The sequence below is a fragment of the Archocentrus centrarchus genome, unplaced genomic scaffold (genome assembly GCF_007364275.1).
Source record: "Archocentrus centrarchus isolate MPI-CPG fArcCen1 unplaced genomic scaffold, fArcCen1 scaffold_50_ctg1, whole genome shotgun sequence".
In the NCBI taxonomy this organism is placed as follows: domain Eukaryota; kingdom Metazoa; phylum Chordata; class Actinopteri; order Cichliformes; family Cichlidae; genus Archocentrus; species Archocentrus centrarchus.
Window position 1 is genome coordinate 322908 of NW_022060273.1, and position 20998 is coordinate 343905.

The 20998-nt window shown below is 44.5% G+C and overlaps 1 protein-coding gene and 2 long non-coding RNA genes across 3 annotated transcripts in view; 2 read left to right on the plus strand and 1 right to left on the minus strand.

The window, feature by feature from the left end:
• Positions 1-401: 401 nt before the first annotated feature.
• Positions 402-20998, minus strand: part of rasgrp3 (RAS guanyl releasing protein 3 (calcium and DAG-regulated)) — a 60816-nt gene continuing 40219 nt past the window's right edge. The window contains exons 8-17 of the mRNA XM_030725262.1: positions 18213-18329; positions 17718-17996; positions 17270-17350; positions 16423-16536; positions 16211-16326; positions 15155-15302; positions 15037-15073; positions 13943-14092; positions 13232-13608; positions 402-1087 (exon numbers count right to left, since the gene is read on the minus strand). Of these exons, the coding sequence (XP_030581122.1) occupies positions 1079-1087; positions 13232-13608; positions 13943-14092; positions 15037-15073; positions 15155-15302; positions 16211-16326; positions 16423-16536; positions 17270-17350; positions 17718-17996; positions 18213-18329 (1428 nt within the window). The 3' untranslated portion in view covers positions 402-1078. The remainder of the gene's footprint in view (positions 1088-13231; positions 13609-13942; positions 14093-15036; positions 15074-15154; positions 15303-16210; positions 16327-16422; positions 16537-17269; positions 17351-17717; positions 17997-18212; positions 18330-20998) is intronic.
• On the plus strand, positions 5479-5908 carry LOC115777369 (uncharacterized). Its single transcript, XR_004019615.1, has 3 exons — positions 5479-5511; positions 5690-5730; positions 5836-5908. It is a non-coding gene; the product is annotated as an uncharacterized LOC115777369 (long non-coding RNA).
• LOC115777368 (uncharacterized) lies at positions 12071-12641 on the plus strand. Its single transcript, XR_004019614.1, has 3 exons — positions 12071-12103; positions 12282-12322; positions 12428-12641. It is a non-coding gene; the product is annotated as an uncharacterized LOC115777368 (long non-coding RNA).

Here is a 20998-nt window from a genome sequence, read left to right on the forward strand (position 1 = left end):
TAAAGTTTGCATCTTTGTATGGACTTGTGTGCAGTGGTATTGGGAGGTGATCACTTGGGGGTCACTTGGCATGTCCAAGATGGTGATGTGTAAAAATGCTCAACATGACTTCACAAACCTCGATATGTTTTCACAGCATGATGGTGTTCCTCTGACTGATCCAGTGTCGCACATGATAACTCAAGCTGATGACAGTTATCTATAGGGCTGGCTCACTGTGACACTTTGTGCTGCCAGGCTGAAAAATCAGGCACATGATTGAATTTTAAATAGGTGCAAAATTCAGGTCACAGTGAAAAACATTTTTTCAGATAGCAAAGACATAAAATTGCATAATATTATATAAATGTGTGTTTTTTTTAAAATTTGGACAGAAAAAAGGAAAACAATGTGGACTTGATATCTTTGTTTTTATTTGAAACTTGATGATTTACAGGATTTGTAAAAAATATTCTGTTGCATGCTGAAAAATTCTAACCTGTAAGAAACAAATGAGGTGGACCAGTCTGCAGCCATCCCTGTAGGAATATATAATAATAAACCCATATTTTTTGGGGTCCTTCATCCTAGATGTTCTGTACATCAGCAGAGTTGGATTCCCTTTACATTCATTTTTTGTGTTTACTTTTATTTCTTCATTTCCACATCCATCCTTTCTGCTCTGATCATGTGACATCAAGAACCTGATGTCACCTCTCTTTATTAATATCCGTCAGCAGATGATTTCTGTTCACATTCTTCCTGAGCAATCCACCAATCCGCAGACTGAAGCTGCTGCACATTTTTATAATATTTTATTTCTGGGAGCAAAACCTAAACCGTCTTTATGTCGTCCTGCATCTCTGATGGAGCTATCACCCCATGTGATGACAGTTATACGCTAAGTTCATCTCTCTGACTGCAGCTCAGTGTAGCTCTTTCTGTGTCATGCTCAAGTCTTGAGAGGACATGATAGCTTCATGTCTTTGAAAGGGGACCTCAGACAGCCAAGAATGCCTCCTAGTGAGAAGAGCTTCCTGGTCTCGGCCACCAGGGGCTTCCTGGACCCCCGAGAGCGGTGCTCACCACAGTGACCAAGTCAGCTGTTCTGGAGTGGGGAAAAAAAAGAGGAGAAATACATGTATCTGAAATTTTTACATTATATTTTTTACTAAAGACAAGTATAACTCAAGTTCCCTGGAGATTTCTGAAAGTGGTCCCCAAGGTTCAATTTTAGTCCCAGTTTTATTTTGTATTTTCATAAATGATCTTGGTAAAGCATCCATCCATTCTCTTCCTCTTATCCGGGGCCGGGTCGCGGGGGCAGAAGCCTAAGCAGAGAAGCCCAGGCTTCCCTCTCCCCAGCCACCTCCTCCAGCTCATCAGGAGGGACCCCAAGGCGTTCCCAGGCCAGCCGAGAGATATAATCTCTCCAGCGTGTCCTGGGTCTACCACGGGGCCTCCTCCCGGTGGGACATGCCCGGAACACCTCACCCAAGAGGCGGCCAGGAGGCGTCCTAATCAGATGCCCGAGCCACCTCAACTGGCTCCTTTCAATGTGGAGGAGCAGCGGCTCTACTCTGAGCCCCTCCCAGATGGCTGCACTCCTCACCTTATCTCTAAGGGAGAGACCAGCCACCCTTCGAAGGAAACTCATTTCTGCCGCTTGTATTCGCGATCTTACTCTTTCGGTCACTACCCAAAGCTCGTGACCATAGGTGAGGGTAGGAATGTAGATCGACCGGTAAATCGAGAGCTTCGCTTTTACACTAAGCTCCCTCTTCACAACGACAGACCGGTGCAGCATCTGCGTCACTGCAGAAGCAGCCCTGATCCGTCTGTCGATCTCCCGCTCCCTTCTCCCATCACTCGTGAACAAGACCCCGAGATACTTGAACTCCTCCACTTGGGGCAAGAACTCATTCCTTTTCCGGCTGAGGGCTGTGGCCTGAGACTTAGAGGTGCTGATTCTCATGCCGGCTGCTTCACACTCGGCTGCGAACCGTTGCACTGCGAGCTGGAGGCCACCCCCTGATGAAGCCAACAGGACCGCATCATCCGCAAAGAGCAGAGATGAGACTCTGAGGCCACCAAGGAAGAAGCCTGCCGGCACCTGGCTACACCTAGAAATTCTGTCCATAAAAATTATGAACAGAATTGGTGACAAAGGGCAGCCCTGACGGAGTCCAACACCCACAGGAAACGAATCCGACTTATTACCGGCTATACAGACCAAGCTCTCACTGTGGTTGTACAGAGACTGAATGGCCCACAACAACGGGCCAGACACCCCATACTCCCGCAAGACCTCCCAAAGGATACCCCGACAGACACGGTCAAATGCTTTCTCCAAGTCCACAAAGCACATGTAGACTGGTTGGGCAAACTCCCACGCCCACTCAAATATCCTTGAGAGGATAAAGAGCTGGTCCAGCCGTCCATGACCAGGTCGAAAACCGTATTGTTCCTCCTGGATCCGAGGTTCGACTAACGGGCGGACCCTTCTTTCCAGCATACTTGGCATAGACCTTTCCGGGGAGGCTGAGGAGTGTGATCCCCCGAAAGTTGAAGCACACTCTCCGGTCTCCCTTCTTAAAGATGGGGACCACCACCCCGGTCTGCCAATCCAATGGCACTGCCCCAGATCTCCACGCGATATTGCAGAGGCGTGTCAACCAAGACAGCCCTACAACATCCAGAGCCTTCAGGAACTCAGGGCGAATCTCGTCCACCCCAGGGGCCCTGCCACCAAGGAGTTGTTTAACTGCCTCAGTGACCTGACCCCCAGTGATGGTCAAGTCATCTCCCTCATCCCCAGACTCTGCTTCCACTACAGAAGGTGTGTCAGTGGGATTCAGGAGGTCCTCAAAGTATTCCTTCCATCGCCCGACTATAGCCTCAATTGAATTCAGCAGCACCCCACCCGCACTATAAACCGTGTAAGTGGAGTACTGCTTTCCCCTCCTGAGTCGCCTGACGGTTTGCCAGAATCGCTTCGATGCCGTCCGAAAGTCTTTTTCCATAGCCTCACCGAACTCCTCCCACACCCGAGTTTTTGCTTCGGCCACTGCCCGAGCTGCATTCCGCTTGGCCTGCCGATACCTGTCAGCTGCCTCCGGAGTGCCACAGGCTAACCAAGCCCGATAGGACTCTTTCTTCAGCTTGATGGCTCCCTTCACGTCCGGTGACCACCATCTGGTTTGGTGTTACCACCGCGACAGGCACCAACCACCTTGCAGCCATAGCTCTGAGCAGCAGCCTCAACAATGGAGGTGCGGAACATTGTCCATTCGGACTCAATGTCCTCAGCCTCCCTCGAAATGCTGTCAAAGTTCTGCCGGAGGAGGGAGTTGAAGATCTCCCAGACTGGGGCTTCTGCCAGGCGTTCCCAGCGCACCCTCACAATACGTTTAGGTGCACCAGGTCTGTCCAGCATCTTCCCTTGCCACCTTATTCAACTCACCACCAGGTGGTGATCAGTTGACAGCTCAGCTCCTCTCTTCACCCGAGTGTCCAGAACATACGGCCACAGATCTGATGATACGATTACAAAATCGATCATCGACCTGTGACCTAGGGTGTCCTGGTGCCATGTGCACTTATGGACATCCTTATGTTCAAACATGGTGTTCGTTATGGACAAACTGTGGTTTGCACAGAGGTCCAACAACAAAACAACATTCAGATCGGGCAGGCCGCTCCTCCCAATCACGCCCCTCCACGTCTTACTGTCATTGCCCACATGAGCGTTGAAGTCTCGCAGCAACACTATGGAGTCACCAGATGGAGCACTCTCCAGCACCCCACCCAGCGACTCCAAAAGGGTGGGTACTCTGAACTGTCATTCGGCGCATAAGCGCAAACAACAGTCAAGGACCCATTTCCCAGCCTGAAGGTGCAGGGAAACTACCCTCTCATCCACCGGTGAAAACTTCGACGTACAGGCAGCAAGCCGGGGGGATACAAGAATACCCACCCCAGCTTGGCGCCTCTCACCGAGGGCAACTCCAGACTTGAACAGAGTCCAGCCCTTCTCCAGGAGACTGGTTCCAGAGCCCAGGCCATGCGTTGAGGTGAGCCCAACTATATCTAGCTGGTATCTCTCAACCTCACACACTAGCTCAGGCTCCTTCCCCACCAGAGAGGTGACATTCCATGTCCCAATAGCCAGTCTCAATAGCCAGGGATCGGTCCGCCAGGGCCTCCGCCAGGGCCTCCGCCGGGGACTCCGCCAGGGCCTCCGCCAGGGCCTCCGCCCTCGGCCACCGCCCGACACACACTGCACCTGACCCCTACGACACCTCCTGCGGGTGGTGGGCCTACAGGAGGTCTTGGGAAAGCAATTTTACAAAAATGAAACAGCTGTCTGTACTTAGATTTCTCATCTCTGCATCACAACAAACAGTCACCTCAAGGCGCTTTGTATTGTAGGTAAAGACCCTACATTAATACAGAGAAAACCCAACAGTCAAAACGACCCCCAGTGAGCAGCACTTGGTGACAGTGGGAAGGATAAACCTCCAACAGAACCAGGCTCAGGGAGGGGCAGTTATCTGCTGAGGGGAGAGAGACAGGACAAAAGACACACTGTGGAAGAGAGCCATATTAATAATAACTAATGATTAAATGCTGAGTGGAGTATAAACAAAGTAAATACGGTGAATGAAAAGAAACAGTGCATTATGGGAACCCTCCAGCAGACTAGGCCTATAGCAGCATAACTAAGGGAGGGTTCAGGGTCACCTGATCCAGCCCTAACTATAAGCTTTATCATAAAGGAAAGTTTTAAGCCTAATCTTAAAAATAGAGAGGGTGTCTGTCTCCTGAATCCAAGCTGGAAGCTGGTTCCACAGAAGAGGGGCCTGAAAGCTGAAGGCTCTGCCTCCCATTCTACTCTTAAGTATCCTAGGAACCACAAGTAAGCCAGCAGTCTGAGAGTGAAGTGCTCTATTGGGGTGATATGGGACTATAAGGTCTTTGAGATAAGATGGGGCCTGATTATTCAAGACCTTGTATGTGAGGAGAAGGATTTTAAATTCTATTGTAGATTTAACAGGGAGCCAATGAAGAGAAGCCAATATGGGAGAAATCTGCTCTCTCTTTCTAGTCCCTGTAACTGAGTCATGTGTGTCATCTGGCTCATTATAAAAATGTGGCAGTTCAACTTTTTTAGACCAATTTCAAACTCACCCTTCTTATCTAAAGTTGTAGAAAGCTGGGGCCACCACAGCACAGAAACAGCTTCAGTGTTTGCTGCTGATTCAGGACTTTGCTCTGTTCTAATTCTTCTGGATCTGACTTCTGCATTTGATGCAGCTCACATGATATTCTTATGAATTACTTTTGTATTGTGATGCTGAGAAATGTTTATATAGAAAAGCCTGTATTCTGTTGATTTACTGCCCCCTTGTGGCCGGATTTGAGTTAGGTTTCGTTTTTGTGTCAGAAAGTCGGTCAGTCAAGCATGGACTCTCACAGCATGGCAGAGAGACAGTGTTTTCAGCGTTTTTAAGCCTTGGAGTATCTTTGTCCGTAAGTTAACTAAATGTTATTGTAGCTGAACGTTGTTTTGATGAGAAATAACCGAGCTGTTATGTTGCTGTTCATAATGTTTCTGTGTTAGCCATAAATTAGCTAAATGTGTTTCTAGCTGCCTTAACAACTATACATGCAAGCTAATGCTAATAAGAGATACTTTGATTGCTAACAGACGTCTGTAGCCGATTGTGTGAGCAGAAATGGGTCGACAAGGTTGACACATTCTTTCTTTAATTCATGTGTTTATTTAAAAGGCAAAATATGCATGTAAAGTTTGCAAAATGTTGATGCATATCTTTTTTATATTTATTTTTTCAGTTTTACATAAAAGATGAAAACGTTATCAACGCCTGAAGTCTTTTTTGTCAGCTATCTGTCTAGCATGGTCCAGAACGCTTGTGCGAGGACAGAATAGTAAAAGGACAGTTACACGGCGGGCTAGAACCAGATCCACTGTCGACCACACACTGCAGCCAAGACAAGAACATCATGGACCAACAAAGGCAAGCAGACCAAACCGGAGATTTTGAGGTCGTGTCACAAATTGCAGGGTCCAAGTCATCTGGGAGATCAAGTAGGTCCTCAGCCAGTGCAGCAGCTACCAAGGCAAAAGCTAAAGCAGAGGCGGCCCTGGTAGAAGCCAGGTATGCAGCACAAGAAGCGGAGATGATGAAAGAAAAGGCCCGCATTGAAGCTGAAAATCGAAAAATGTTAGCTGAAGCAGAACAGCGCAAAGCAGAGTTGGAAGCAAATCTGTATGTCCTAAAAGTAAACAGGAGCGCTAAAGCAGCCTCAGCAGAAGCAGCAGTTTATGAAGCTGCAGCAGCAATAGAGTCTAATCCACTGGAAGAAATGACCCAGATATATCCTGAGGATCGCACTCAACGCACAAACGAGTATGTGCAGGCCCACTACGTGACACCAAACGCTCAGCAGCAAGCTCCGGTCTCACAGGAGTCACCTGCCATACCCATGAGTGCACAACGAGCATGCCCCGATCCGATTCAGTGGTATCCAACTCATGACCAGGACTCCCATTTAGCTAAGCTCCACATCGATAACGAAGGAATGCCTGGGACACAAAACAGAGGCTACCTACCTAGGGTTCCTGCCCCAATGTCTCACACATCCAGTGTGAGAGATTACCCATGTGAACTAGCACAAACAATGGATCTCACCAAATATCTTGTTAGAAGGGAGATGGTAAGCTCTGGACTGCTGAAATTTGATGACCGTCCAGAAAATTACTGGGCCTGGAAAACATCTTTCCAAGACATTACTGGAGAGCTCAACTTAACAGCACGTGAAGAACTTGACCTGCTGATAAAGTGGCTCGGTCCAAACTCATCTCCACAAGCCATGCGTATCAGGTCAGTGCATGTCCACAATCCAACATCAGGTGTAGCTATGGTGTGGCAAAGGCTAGATGATACATATGGCTCTCCTGAGATCATAGAGAATGCACTTCTGCTAAAACTAGAGACTTTTCCAAAAATATCTAACAAAGACAACCAGCATCTTAGAGAACTGGGAGATATTTTAATGGAGGTTCAGTCAGCTAAATCAGGTGGAAAGTTACCAGGTTTAGCCTATCTTGACACGGCAAGGGGGGTTAACCCGATTGTGGAAAAGCTTCCCTATGGCTTACAAGAGCGCTGGATTACACAGGGCTCTAAGTACAAGGAAGAACATAATGTTCCCTTTCCACCCTTCAGCTACTTTGTAAGCTTCATATATGGTCAAGCAAAAACCCGTAATGATCCAAGTTTTGCGTTCTCTACATGCAGTACTGCAACCCATGTAAAGCCAGAGAAACCATTAAGACACAACAATTACAAAACAGTGTCAGTGAGAAAAACTGAAGTTGCAATTGCACCTGCGGTCAACAATAGTGTGTCGGAAAAGAAATTAGCGGAGCCAGCTGAGCGGTGCCCTATTCACAGTAAGCCACACCCCTTAGCAAAGTGTCGGGGGTTTAGAGTCAGACACTTAGATGAGAGAAAAGCTTATCTAACAGAAAACTCTATCTGTTTTCGTTGTTGCGCATCCACTAAGCACTTGGCCAAAGACTGTAAAGTTGCCGTGAAGTGCAAAGAGTGCAATAGCGACAAGCACCTTACTGCTTTACATCCTGGCCCAGCTCCTTGGGTTACAGACGTTGAAGCGACAAGGCAAGAGCATGGCGGGGAGCAAGAAAATAGCCCATCTCTGGAAGTCACTTCAAAATGTACAGAAATCTGTGACACAGCTCATGGACTCAGGTCATGTTCAAAAATCTCTTTAGTGAACGTGTACCCTGTTAACTGTCCTGATAAAGCACAAAAAATGTATGTTGTCTTAGATGACCAAAGCAACCGATCTCTTGCCAAGTTAGCCTTCTTTGATCTCTTTGGCATTAATGCAGTGTCCTCCACTTATACTCTAAGAACCTGTGCAGGAATAAAGGAGGCAACAGGAAGGAAAGCTCACAATTTTGTTGTGTCGTCTCTAGATGGAAAGACTCATGTAGCACTCCCACCTCTTTTGGAATGCAACACTATGCCAGATGATCGCTCAGAAATTCCTACGCCTGACATTGTGCAACATTTCCCTCACCTAGCTCCTGTTGCAGGTGAAATACCACTGATTGAGCCAGAAACGCCCATCCTTCTCTTATTGGGGAGAGATGTGCTGAGTGTGCACAAAGTACGTGAACAGTACAATGGTCCATACAACACACCATATGCCCAGCGGTTAGATTTGGGGTGGGTCATTGTAGGCGAGGTGTGCCTTGGAGGGGCACACAAACAAACAAAGGTCAATGTCTACAAAACAAATGTGCTAAACAATGGGCACACTTCCTTTCTTGAGCCATGTCCAAGTGCAATCCATGTAAAAGAGAAGTTTAGTGCTCCCATCCAGCAATCTATAGATCATGCATCGGACATCATACAAACAGCTCCACCCAAGGTAACAGACAACCTGGGGCTTAATGTTTTCCAAAGAAACCCTGATGATGACAAAACAGCCTTGTCTATTGAGGACAAGATCTTTCTTGAAATTATGGACAGAGAGGTTTAATGTACATGGATAATGACAATCACTGGGTGGCGCCACTACCATTCCGTACACCACGTCCTCTACTTCCCAACAACAGAGAACAGGCCTTGAAGCGTCTCACTGTTCTGTTACGGACGCTAGAGAAAAGAAAAGACATGAAAGAGCAATTCACTGAATTCATGCAGAAAATCTTTGATAATGACCAGGCAGAAGAGGCACCACCACTCAAACCAGGGGAAGAATGCTGGTACCTACCCACATTTGGAGTGTACCACCCCCAGAAACCAGGCAAAATACGAGTTGTGTTTGACTCAAGTGCCTCATTCAAGGGTATTTCCCTAAATGACGTTCTACTTAGTGGGCCTGACTTAAACAACACACTGCTCGGGGTTCTATTGCGCTTTAGGCAGGAACAAGTTGCAGTCACCGTAGATGTTGAGCAGATGTTTTACTGCTTCAGAGTCAAAGAAAGCCACAGAAATTATCTCCGGTTTCTGTGGTTCCAAGATAATGACCTTAGCAAGGAAATCATGGAGTTTCGCATGAAGGTGCCGGTTTTTGGAAACAGTCCTTCCCCGGCTATTGCAATCTATGGTCTAAGACGGGCAGCTGAACTTGGAGAAGAAGAGTATGGCTCCAACACAAAACAGTTTGTCTTGCGCTGTCCATCATCCACTTCTATGTGGATGATGGACTGGCCTCTGTGCGCAGTGAAGGTGAAGCCATTGAACTCTTAACACGAGCAAGAAACATGATGGCAGAGTCAAATATAAGGCTCCACAAAATAGCCTCCAATGTCACTCATGTGATTAACGCATTTCCCCCAGAAGAAAGAGCAGCAGATCTCAAAGATTTGGATTTGGATGTTGACCCTCTACCTCTTCAGCGAAGCCTTGGGGTTGGCTGGAACCTGGAAAATGACTGTTTCACATTTCGCGTTGCTAAAGACAATAAGCCCTTTACCCGCAGAGGAATACTCTCTGTTGTCAACAGCCTTTATGATCCCCTTGGATTTGCTGCTCCGGTTACGATCCAGGGAAAGGCATTGTACAGAGAGTTAACAGTTGGACAGCAGGACTGGGATGAACCTTTACCGGTAGACCGGGAGGCAGAGTGGTTAAGGTGGACTGATTCACTTACCGCTCTTGAGGAGCTCCAAATCCACAGACCATTTGTTCCAGTTTCATCATCACATGCTCAGAGAAGGGAACTATGCATCTTCTCAGATGCTTCAACAATAGCAATAGCAGCTGCAGCATACCTCAGGGTCATTGACACTGGTAGCCAATGTTATGTTGGATTTATCATGGGCAAATCCAAGCTAGCACCCTCATCCGCGCACACTATCCCACGCTTGGAATTATGTGCAGCTGTATTAGCAGTGGAGTTGGCCCAAGTGATCATAGATGAAAGTGACATTGAGTTTCATGCAGTAAACTTTTATACAGACAGCCGAATAGTTCTAGGCTACATACACAATGTCACCCGGAGATTCTACGTGTATGTGGCTAACAGAGTTGCTCAGATTCACAGGTCTACCAAACCAAACCAGTGGCATTATGTCACTACTGACCAGAACCCTGCGGATCATGGGACTAGAGCTGTATTGGCAGCTCAACTGCAACAGACCACCTGGCTCTCTGGGCCTCAGTTTCTCACACTATCTGACAATGAGCCAAGAGATCCAGAACAGAGCAAAGAGACTTTTGACCTTGTGCAGCCCTCAATGGATGTTGAAATTCGTCCTCAAGTGATTTGCTTAGCGACAAAAACAGAGGAAAAGGAGCTTGGATCTCACAGGTTTGCGCGTTTCTCAAGCTGGAAGTCTCTGGTAAGAGCAATCAAATCACTCATTCACATTGCTAAGTCATTCTCTAAAGCTTCAAGCACCTGTAAAGGTTGGCACAGTTGCAATCTTGTAAATGCTACAGAAATCTCACAAGCAAAGACAGCAATCATCCAGTGTGTTCAAACTGAGACTTACAAAGAAGAGATTGAAAGCCTTAAAAGAGGAAAAGACATCCCCCCACGCAGTCCTCTTGGAAAGCTCGACCCCTTTATTGATGGTGGGTTGTTAAAGGTTGGAGGACACTTACAGGCAGCAGATCTTGCAGACGTGGAGAAACACCCCTTGATAATTCCAGGTGATCATCATGTAGCTGTTCTCTTAGTTAGACATTACCACAGCCAAGTAGCTCACCAAGGCAGGCAGTTCACTGAAGGTGCTCTGCGCTCAGCAGGACTATGGATTGTTGGTGGCAAGAGACTAATTTCCAGCACACTCCACAAATGTGTCACATGTAGGAGACTTAGAGGTCGCCTAGAAGGGCAGAAAATGGCTAGCTTGCCCTCCGACAGGCTTGCAGTTGACCCGCCCTTTACTCATGTAGGCCTGGATGTTTTTGGGCCCTGGAATGTCAAGTCCCATTGCACAAGGGCAAATAACATTGATTGTAAAAGGTGGGCTGTAATGTTTACCTGTCTGAGCACCAGGGCCGTCCATATAGAGGTCATAGAGGCAATGTCAACTTCGAGTTTTATAAATGCCTTACGCCGTTTCCTGTCGATCAGAGGACCTGTCAAACACTTACGGTCAGACCAAGGAACAAACTTCATTGGAGCCTGTAAAGAGTTGCAAATCGACACTCAAGGCCCGGAGATCAAAGCCTATCTAAGGGACCAAAGCTGCACCTGGACATTCAACGCCCCACATTCATCTCACATGGGAGGAGTGTGGGAGAGGATGATTGGGCTTGTTCGACGCATCCTTGATGGCTTGTTGCTGCAAACCTCAACCACCCGCCTCACACATGAGGTTTTGGTCACCCTTATGGCAGAGGTCATGGCCATAATGAACGCCAGGCCTTTAGTTCCTGTTTCAAACGATCCGGAAGCGCCTGAGGTTCTTTCTCCTGCAATGCTTTTAACGCAGAAGGCTGGTGCTGTCCCAACACCTCCTGGAGACTTTGAACTCAAGGACCTTTACAAAGCCCAGTGGCGGCAAGTGCAAGGTCTAGCGGATCACTTTTGGAAAAGATGGCGGCAAGAGTATCTTGCTACACTGCAAACAAGGCAAAAGTGGAAGGGAGAGAAGCGAAACGTCAAACAGGGTGATATTATTCTATTGAAAGACAGTCAAGTAAAACGCAATGAGTGGCCAATTGGGATTGTAGTGAAGGCCATTCCCAGTGAGGACAACAGAGTGAGAAAAGTTGAGGTTAAAATCGTAAAACAAGGTACCATTAAAACATATCTTAGGCCTGTTACTGATGTAATAGTACTTTTGTCTGAAGCTGAAACTAATGTTTAAAAAAAAAAAAAAAAAGAGTGGTATATTTATTAATATACCAGACGGGGAGTGTATTGTGATGCTGAGAAATGTTTATATAGAAAAGCCTGTATTCTGTTGATTTACTGCCCCCTTGTGGCCGGATTTGAGTTAGGTTTCGTTTTTGTGTCAGAAAGTCAGTCAGTCAAGCATGGACTCTCACAGCATGGCAGAGAGACAGTGTTTTCAGCGTTTTTAAGCCTTGGAGTATCTTTGTCCGTAAGTTAACTAAATGTTACTGTATCTGAACGTTGTTTTGATGAGAAATAACCGAGCTGTTATGTTGCTGTTCATAATGTTTCTGTGTTAGCCATAAATTAGCTAAATGTGTTTCTAGCTGCCTTAACAACTATACATGCAAGCTAATGCTAATAAGAGATACTTTGATTGCTAACAGACGTCTGTAGCCGATTGTGTGAGCAGAAATGGGTCGACAAGGTTGACACATTCTTTCTTTAATTCGTGTGTTTATTTAAAAGGCAAAATATGCATGTAAAGTTTGCAAAATGTTGATGCATATCTTTTTTATATTTATTTTTTCAGTTTTACATAAAAGATGAAAACGTTATCAACGCCTGAAGTCTTTTTTGTCAGCTATCTGTCTAGCATGGTCCAGAACGCTTGTGCGAGGACAGAATAACTTTGCAAATTGTATTTGCATCAAAGACACTGCTCTTGCCTGGTTTTGGTCCTATCAGAGAAGTCATTAATAAAAGTTATATAAAATATTGTAAATCTCAAAAAAAAAAAAACTGAGCTTTAGGTCCAACACAGTAATACAGCCAAGAAGAAGGTATGAAAATAAAAGATAAAAATTAGAATGTGAGGCAGAGCGTTCAGCAATTAGTTTGGGTTCAGGAGACAGACACCTTCTCTACTTTTAAGATTAGATTAAAAGCGTCCTGTTTGGATTTCTCCTCCTCTTTTCACTCCTGATGGGTTTACATGTCACTCAGTCTTCTCTCTCCCATAGTTTGCTTTTTGTCTCAATCTGTCTGTGCACTGTTTTTCTTTCTTTACCCTCAACCCCAGGGGGGGATCATCAGATTGTTGGGGGTTCTTTCTCTACTGTACAAGATAAAGCACCTCCAGCTTTATCTTATGAAGAATGCAAAGGTGGTTGGTCCAGATGACATACCTGTGGAGGTATGGAGGTGTCTGGGAGAGAGGACAGTGGACTTTTTAACCAGGCAATCTTAGAGAGTGAAAAGATGTGTGAGGAATGGTCCACCTCTACAGGCTTCCTCTCTTTGTATTTTACTGCTTAATATTGCTTCATGATGAATGTGGGAATATTTTACTGATGTTACAATTTAAATACAAATCTACAGATGTTTGTTCCATTACCTTCCCTCTGTGTGTAACTCTGTTCTGCACGTGCTCTCCAGAGATGTCTGGCTTCTCCTGAGAGTCCACGCTGCACTGGGAGGAACCTGCCTGGTGCTGCCCGTCATTCTGGTTTTCCCAGCAGGCAAAACCCTTATTTTTAGACATTTTCCTGTGAGTCCTGTGTCTCATTTTGGGGAAGGTGTGGGAGCCAGTGTCGGCCACCTCCCAGCTATGTTCAGGCCACAGTGGTTCAGTCTGCGTGGCCTGGCTTGTGGTGGCTCTCTGCAGACGCACAGAGATTCTCTGGGCTGAGCCAGTCATCAGGGTGATGGACTGAGTGTCCAGAGCTGGATCTGCTTGTGTGACAGCAGGAAACTCAAACACCTCGTCCTCGTCTGAAGGAAGGAACAAAGAAGGATGTCAACAAAGCGCGTACAGCATCCTGGTACACTTAAGCTACTTTAGCCTGCTTACAGCTGCTGAGGATCTGCATGCCACTTTGCAGCCCATCAAATATGAACTAATTCAAACATAAACTGTGTTCTTTATTGACTGTAGTAGCTCTGATTTTTTTTTTCTAACTAATGTCTGACTCGTCTTAACAGTTCCTTGTATTCCTTTAAAGGTTCATACGTGATCTAAATTTCACTTTTCTCCAAATATATCTGTTATCATGCGGTAACTCCTGTTTGTTTGGCATATGCTGTGTTTGTGTTAGCTGAAAAGGACCTTGACAGGCAGGCAATGTGGGGCTGCTGGGCAGCGAGCTGTGAGTTGGTCTGACTGGAGAAACGTTGCCTAGAGAGCCGGAGCGAATCAGCTTCCTACAGGCCAGGACCAGCAGCTCGCGGCATTGTTTATGACAGTTAACACCACAGTCTGCGAAGTGAGAACAGAAGCATGTAGTCGGGTTAAAAAAAAAGTGTTCAAGAATCCGTAGTATCAGGACAGTTTCTTGTTGATGTTGTTAGAACAGCTTCAACACAACACTCTCACATCAGCCCATTTGGTCCTCGGCACAGTGCTTTTGTGTTAGCCTCCACATTAAATGAATGTACACTTAGAAGACGATGGTAGGATAAGTCAGGATAATGCAGGACTTTTACCAAACAACTACAATTTTCCATGAAAGACCAGCACAGCAATGTAATGTGTAATAGTTACATTTTGTGTTCATTTCAATACTGTCTTTGTCACAAGCTGGAAGTGCTTTTATTGTTTTTTCTCTGTGTTTATGATGTAGCTTTATTAGTTTGTTTTTACATGTTCTGTGTTTATATGCTTGCATGCTTTTATTTTGAAAATTAATTACTTCCCACCCACATTTCCCAATTAAAGCAATGACTTCCTTCTGTACAGAGTGGAATAAAACTAGGGATGCCAACAGGAAAATTCACAGCCTAGAAAGCTGCAGTATGGATGGGGAGGAATTTTAATTGGGGGGGGGGGGGGGGGGGGGGGGGGCGGAGGGTGTGTCAGCTTAGACGATCACTTTTTGGCGAGGCCAAGATGGAAGCGGCGAACGGATGCCAGAAGGTAGTGGAAGCCAAAATCGAAATCAAATTTCAATTAATTGCAGAGCCCTACTCTGAGGTCTGAGTCATTAGTAATGATGACCCTAACCCTTACCCTGTGCTGGAAAATTAAAGGATGGAAGGAATTATTCTGACGTAGATTAAAATCTTTTTTAAACATGTATTTTTAAACAATTGCATAAAAAAAAAAAATCAGGGCAGGTTATGACATGAAAAGGTAGCATTAAACTTTAAGTTTAATTGTTTTTTTGTTTTTTTTTAAATCTGGGAGGAGAAGTGAAAGCATACCTTTGCATTTGTAGCCCTGTTTGATGATCCCCCAGAGCTGTAAAAAGAGAGGAAACATCAGGTCACAATGAGGTCATACCATATGACACATGTATGGCGGGATGTTACAGATACACACAAATCCAGCACAGTGTTCGCAGAAGGTGGGCTTCAGGTACGTCATCTCCTGAAAGTCATGGATGAATCCCGGTCCCATCTTACACTGCAGCAGTGGGTTAGCTCGAAGGAAATATGCTATCATCTCATCTTTACTGATCAAACCATCTCTGAGGGAAAGAGAGAAATGAAAAGAGAATGAAGGCAGTGATTGATAGGCAGGTAAATCCCATCAGTAATCCCTAAAATGAAACAAAAATGACAGCAGGAAAAACCTCTCAAACTGCTACGTCTGTACAGGAGCTTTTATGCTGCAGTCACATCTTGGCCAAAGTACCACAGCACAGCACATAATGACCGAAAGAGAAAGCTGTAACTGGATCGTTAGATATTTCTTTAACAAACCTTTTTTTATTCATAGAGCTGGGGATGTTACACTGAAGTACACTGTGGCTTGTTGGCTATAAGCTGTCTTTGTGGGTCAATGGGTCAAATTCATTTTGTACTTTACAACTCCTTTGTGGAGTTTCACTAACTCACAGAGTCCGTGATATACAGACATCTATTGTTTAACGTGCTTTCCTGCTACTGAACTCTGTCTCAGCCCCACCTCCGACTGTACTGCTGTACCTTCACCTGTACTGCTGTATCACGAATGCCCCTCCAGTGGCAATGGGTCACCAGTGAAGCAGCCAGATGAACTGTGTAACAATTTATAACTGAGAAGCTGCCAGTCAGCGTACGGTGGATATTTCTGGATAAGACCAGATTTTACTAAATGAACATGTTTTATTCAGCATGATTTGAAACTCTGAGCCCACACATTAATGAGGGCAGCTTTCAATCTCATCTGGAGGAGTTTTTGCAACTTGAGGAGTCGCCCCGTTCAGGGCGTTAAATTCATGCAGTTCAGAGGCCCTTAGTGTATGTGAGCCTGAATCTAAATTTACCATCTATAAAAGCAACCAAAGAGTTTTTGACAGTAAAGAACTGAATTTTTGCATTTTATGACAGCTAAAACAGCAAAAAGTGTCTAAAAATATTCAAACTTAACTGTATTTTAATGTTCCACACTCACTGATCTTTATCCAAAACGCAGAAAGAGTCCAGGAAGGGGAAGTTAGCTGCGATGCTCTCAAAGTCCTCCTGAGAAATGTATCCATCATGGTCATGGTCATAATTCCTGAACACAGACTTTCCCAGGGAAGACCGGAAACAGATTACTTTCACCTGTAGCAACATCAGTCCAATTTTCTACATATTCTAAAAAAAGTACGTTTGTCAACTCACATCCACCACTTTCCTGATATGCTTATTGACCACAGAGGGGTCTGGTTTAGTAGTGACACCGGAGGCCCAGTCCAGTGGGGCCAGTGGCTTGTTGGGAGTTGTTGGAGAGGTAGGCTGTGCAGAAGGACAGGACTGAGACAAACAGGACTCAGCAAACAGGCACATCAGGAGAACAAAGTCTCAAACAAGCAAAAAGGCATTCATTTTCTACCCAGTGTGCTAAAGGCAGGAACAAACATTTTAAGTTAACCAAAAAAGGGCTACGTGCCAATGTATCCTTGGGCAAGATACTTAACCCCAAGTTGCTCTCCGACCGTTCTGTCGGAGTATGAATGCGTGTGAATGAAGGTGAATGTAAAAAGGGCAGCACGGTGGTGCAGTGGTTAGCACTGCTGCCTCACAGATAGAATACCATCTGGAAGGCCTGGGTTCGATTCCACCTTGGCCCAGGCCTCTCCCTCTCTCTGTGTGGAGTTTGCATGTTCTCCCCGTGCTTGCGTGGGTTTCCTCCGGGTACTCCGGTTTCCTCCCACATTCCAAAGACATGCACTTACTGGGGTTAGGTTAATTGGCTACTCTAAATTGCCCATAGGTGTGAATGTGTGTGTGAAAGGTTGTTCGTCTCTCTGTGTTGGCCCTGTGACAGGCTGGCGACCTGTTCAGGGTGTACCCTGCCTCTCGCCCTATGACAGCTGGGATAGGCTCCAGCCCCCCCGCGACCCTGAACAGGATAAGCGGAAGCAAATGGATGGATGGATGGATGGATGGACAAAAAAGGATTTTTAGTTGGTGAAAACCTTTCATGAGAGTATGTCTGCTCAGTGATCATAATTTCACTGGAACTCACCAATGATTTAGAGTTACGTGGTTCCCTTAGCAACGACAGCTCATAAATCTCATCCTCAGTGTAATAAAGATCTAAAGAAAGCTGAAAAATTACAGTTAAATTTAATTTTACATACCACCAAATCACAACAACAGACATTTCAATTTTAAACAGTGGCTTGCAAAAGTATTCATACCCCTTGAACTTTTCCATATTTTGTCACATTACAACCACAAACAAATATATTTCACTGGAATTTAATGTGAATTTCTAAACAAGCCTATATTCTCATTGAGCTTCTTACTGTATACGAACCTGATCTGAACTACAAAAAAACAAGTGACATAAGGCAGAAAAAGGATGTGTGATAAAAAAAAATGCTTTTATCTGTTCTTTAAATTTTTAGACATATTCCTTGTTCGTGCACACCTAGTTGGACATTTTAGATCCATGTGTGGTAATGCCTCACCGTTAGCAGGTAGATGAGGTCCATGTTGGGTTCAACTTGGGCCACTGCACTCTGCAGGGACACCAGCTCATTGAAGGTCATGTAAAGCTGATGCATCTTCACAAGGTTCAACTTATTAGTGTCACCAACCCAGTCAGGAAAGACCACATGCACTGCAATCAGGTCCTTCAGGTGCACACCCAGTATGGGGATCTTAAATCCCCGGCACTCGTTGAAGGCCTTTCGGTAGCACGAGTAGTTATTGTTGGAAGAGACCAGCTCTGTCATCTCACTCCAGATCTGTGGCAGGAAGCAGCAAATGGTAAAGAACCACTTTCACAATTAAATCAAAGTATAAGACACAAGTTTAAGCAATGAAACTATTTAACCAAAAGAAGGAAGCCTTCCTTAAAGAGCAAACACATTACCACTGAATCACCTGTAAATGTGTAGAACCAAGTCAGTGCATATACATGAAAATGAAAATCTATATAAAAAAGACTGGTATTGACTTACCTTGACTACTTCAGGAGCCAAATATAAGTGAGTCTCCTTTAGGCGAGAAATGGAGCTGTGGCTCAGCCCCCCCACCACCGCCATCAAAGTGTTGAAGTTCTGTAGGTGCAGGAGTTTCTGATGACAGAGAAAGACAATTGAACCCTGTTTCTCTTCTCAGGGTGATCTAACTGGCCTTTGCTCAGGTTGACTGATTGCAGGCTCAGTGCTTGAATCCCCAGCTCCTTTGCTTCTTGCTCCTTGGTGGCCAAGACTCTGAATGTGCTTTGAATGGTGGTTTGGAACCACAGCAGTGTGACAACATTTTTGCACAAGATTCCACTTTTTGTTTTTGTTTTCTTAAATATTCAAAAACTTTGAAAAACTACATTTCACTTTGTCTTATGGACTGTTAAGCGTAGACAATCTGAAACATACCAACAAATTAAGTTAACTACTTTCTGAACCCACTGTACATGAATAATAGAGCTTATAAACACAGCAGTACTCCAATCCCATGTTAGACAGGTAACAAAAGATGAAGAAGCGAGCAGTGGTTTCACTAGAATCAGCAGAGTCTACAAAAACTCACTTTATTGTAATAAGCTGATGATGTTGAGCTTGACAGACAAATGGCTGATGTGAGTAAAATTTCTGTGCTCTCTCAGAACCAAACCCTCATTTATTTGAGAGTGAATCTCATGAGTTTTTGATGATTTCTTTTGTGTCGTTCAGTTATGTTCCAGGTATGCTTATATCATGAGAACATTTGCACATGAAGCTGACTGAACCATCTTAAAAACCAGTGCACAGTAGTCTGCACAGCATGCCATTACAGCTGATGGTGGTGTGTTAAGTGGATTCAGCCTTGAGCCTCTCTTTAGATAGCCTCTACTTTTATTGGAGACATTAGGGCATGCTTCCATCCTTCAGTACAAGTGGATGTAATGGAGAAGCTCTTTGCCTCTCTCATAGTATGGAGATGCCCAGCACAATATCCTGTACCACATAAAAACATGAATATTGATAAGGGAGCTTTGCTGATGGAACAAACCAAGTGCATCTGTTTTTGCTTGTTTGTTTTGTGAGAAATACTCAAAATGATTTAAAGTCCTTTATCATAACCAATCCAGGTTCAAGTGCTAGCATCAATAGGTTTACCTAAAATAAAATATCATTTTAGACTTTCTTCTTAAAAATAAGCAAGAATCCCTTTTCGATAGTGTGGATACATGTGGTTTAAATGCAGCTGAACATACTCAGTGACTTCCTGCAGGAACCACTGAAGGACCAATGAATCTGCATGTTGATTGACTGTGAAATCAATATGTCTGTCTTCTCAAAAAGCTTTCACTGATATCTACAAGGGATAATTATTATTATTATTCAGCATTTACAAACCCAGTTCCAAAAAAAGTTGGGACGCTGTATAAAATGTCAATACAAACAAAGTGCTTAAGCATAGATAAAAGCACAAAGTGTGTGTGTGTGTGTGTGTGTGTGTGTGTGTGTGTGTGTGTGTGTGTGTGTGTGTGTGTGTGTGTGTGTGTGTGTGTGTGTGTGTGTTCATCTGGATTGTTTTTCTACAGAATAATTTTCTGCCAAAATGTTTTTTGCTTGTTCTTAGGTGATAAGTGTGTGTTTTACTGACAAGAAATTAAAATCTTGGCTTTCAGGAAACAGAGAACAGGAAACATGTGACAGTCAACAAACATGCATACTGAAGTTACTAAAAAAATGCTCACGGTTTAAAACAGGAACTTTCTATAACACCACTGTGCCTGTGCTTGGGCTTAATTCCTTTATCTGTTTTTGATGGAGCCACCTCTCCCCATAGATACAAAGAATTTGTGTCCATGGGGAGCTCGCTGAGGTTAATGAGGATGGAAATGATGTGACTCATAGACTGTGGTCATTAAAGCTCCGCCCAGTTGAATAAGGGTGATTTTAGGTTAGTGGTGTCAGCCTCTTAATGTCCACTCAGTTGCATTTAGTTTTAAAGTTTAGTTTACATCAACCTTATCTACAATTGAACATATCTGGCATCATTTAATTCAGTTCATTTCAATTCAGTCTTATTGATAAAGTGCCAATTCACAATAACAGTGGCCTCAGTGCTTTATATTGTACAATAATACAGAGAAAACCCAACAATCAGATGACCCCTATGAGCAAGCACTGAGGGAAGGAAATACGTGATTTTAACAGGAGGAAACCTCCAGCAGAACACGGCTCAGGGAGGGGCAGTCATCTGCATAAGTGAATAGAAATCTTATATTAGAGCAACTATGAGGACAAAATGCATATAAGAAACTTGATTTGAAACTAACATCTTGTAGTTTCTGTTTTTCTAGTTTTAATCTTAACCCTGTGAGCTCTAAGTTAAGCCCTCACTCTGTGCTAAGAATGTCTTTTCCTTTTGTTTAGACACATTTTGATTTCAACAAAACTTAAACTTATGATTCTGGTATGCAGTGAGGATTGGGGTCACCACAGAGGATACCTTCAACCTCAGAGGGTTAAGAGATCTAACAGTGCTCTCCACCACTATAAAGACATCAAATCCAAATATATGTGGGGGTGTTCATCCCCCCCCAGTAGACTCCAGAAAGATCCAGTAGAGTTTTAGAGAATGTAGAGGAGCCTCAAAGCGGTTCTGGCAGCACAGGGTATCACATCACTAAGACACTTTATGTTGGCTTTAAAGAGCTTTAAACCATGTTTCTTACTGCAATTGTTTGTATTGACATATAGGGGTGATATACTGAGATTCTAAATATCATATTATAGATTGCAACCAAATATCA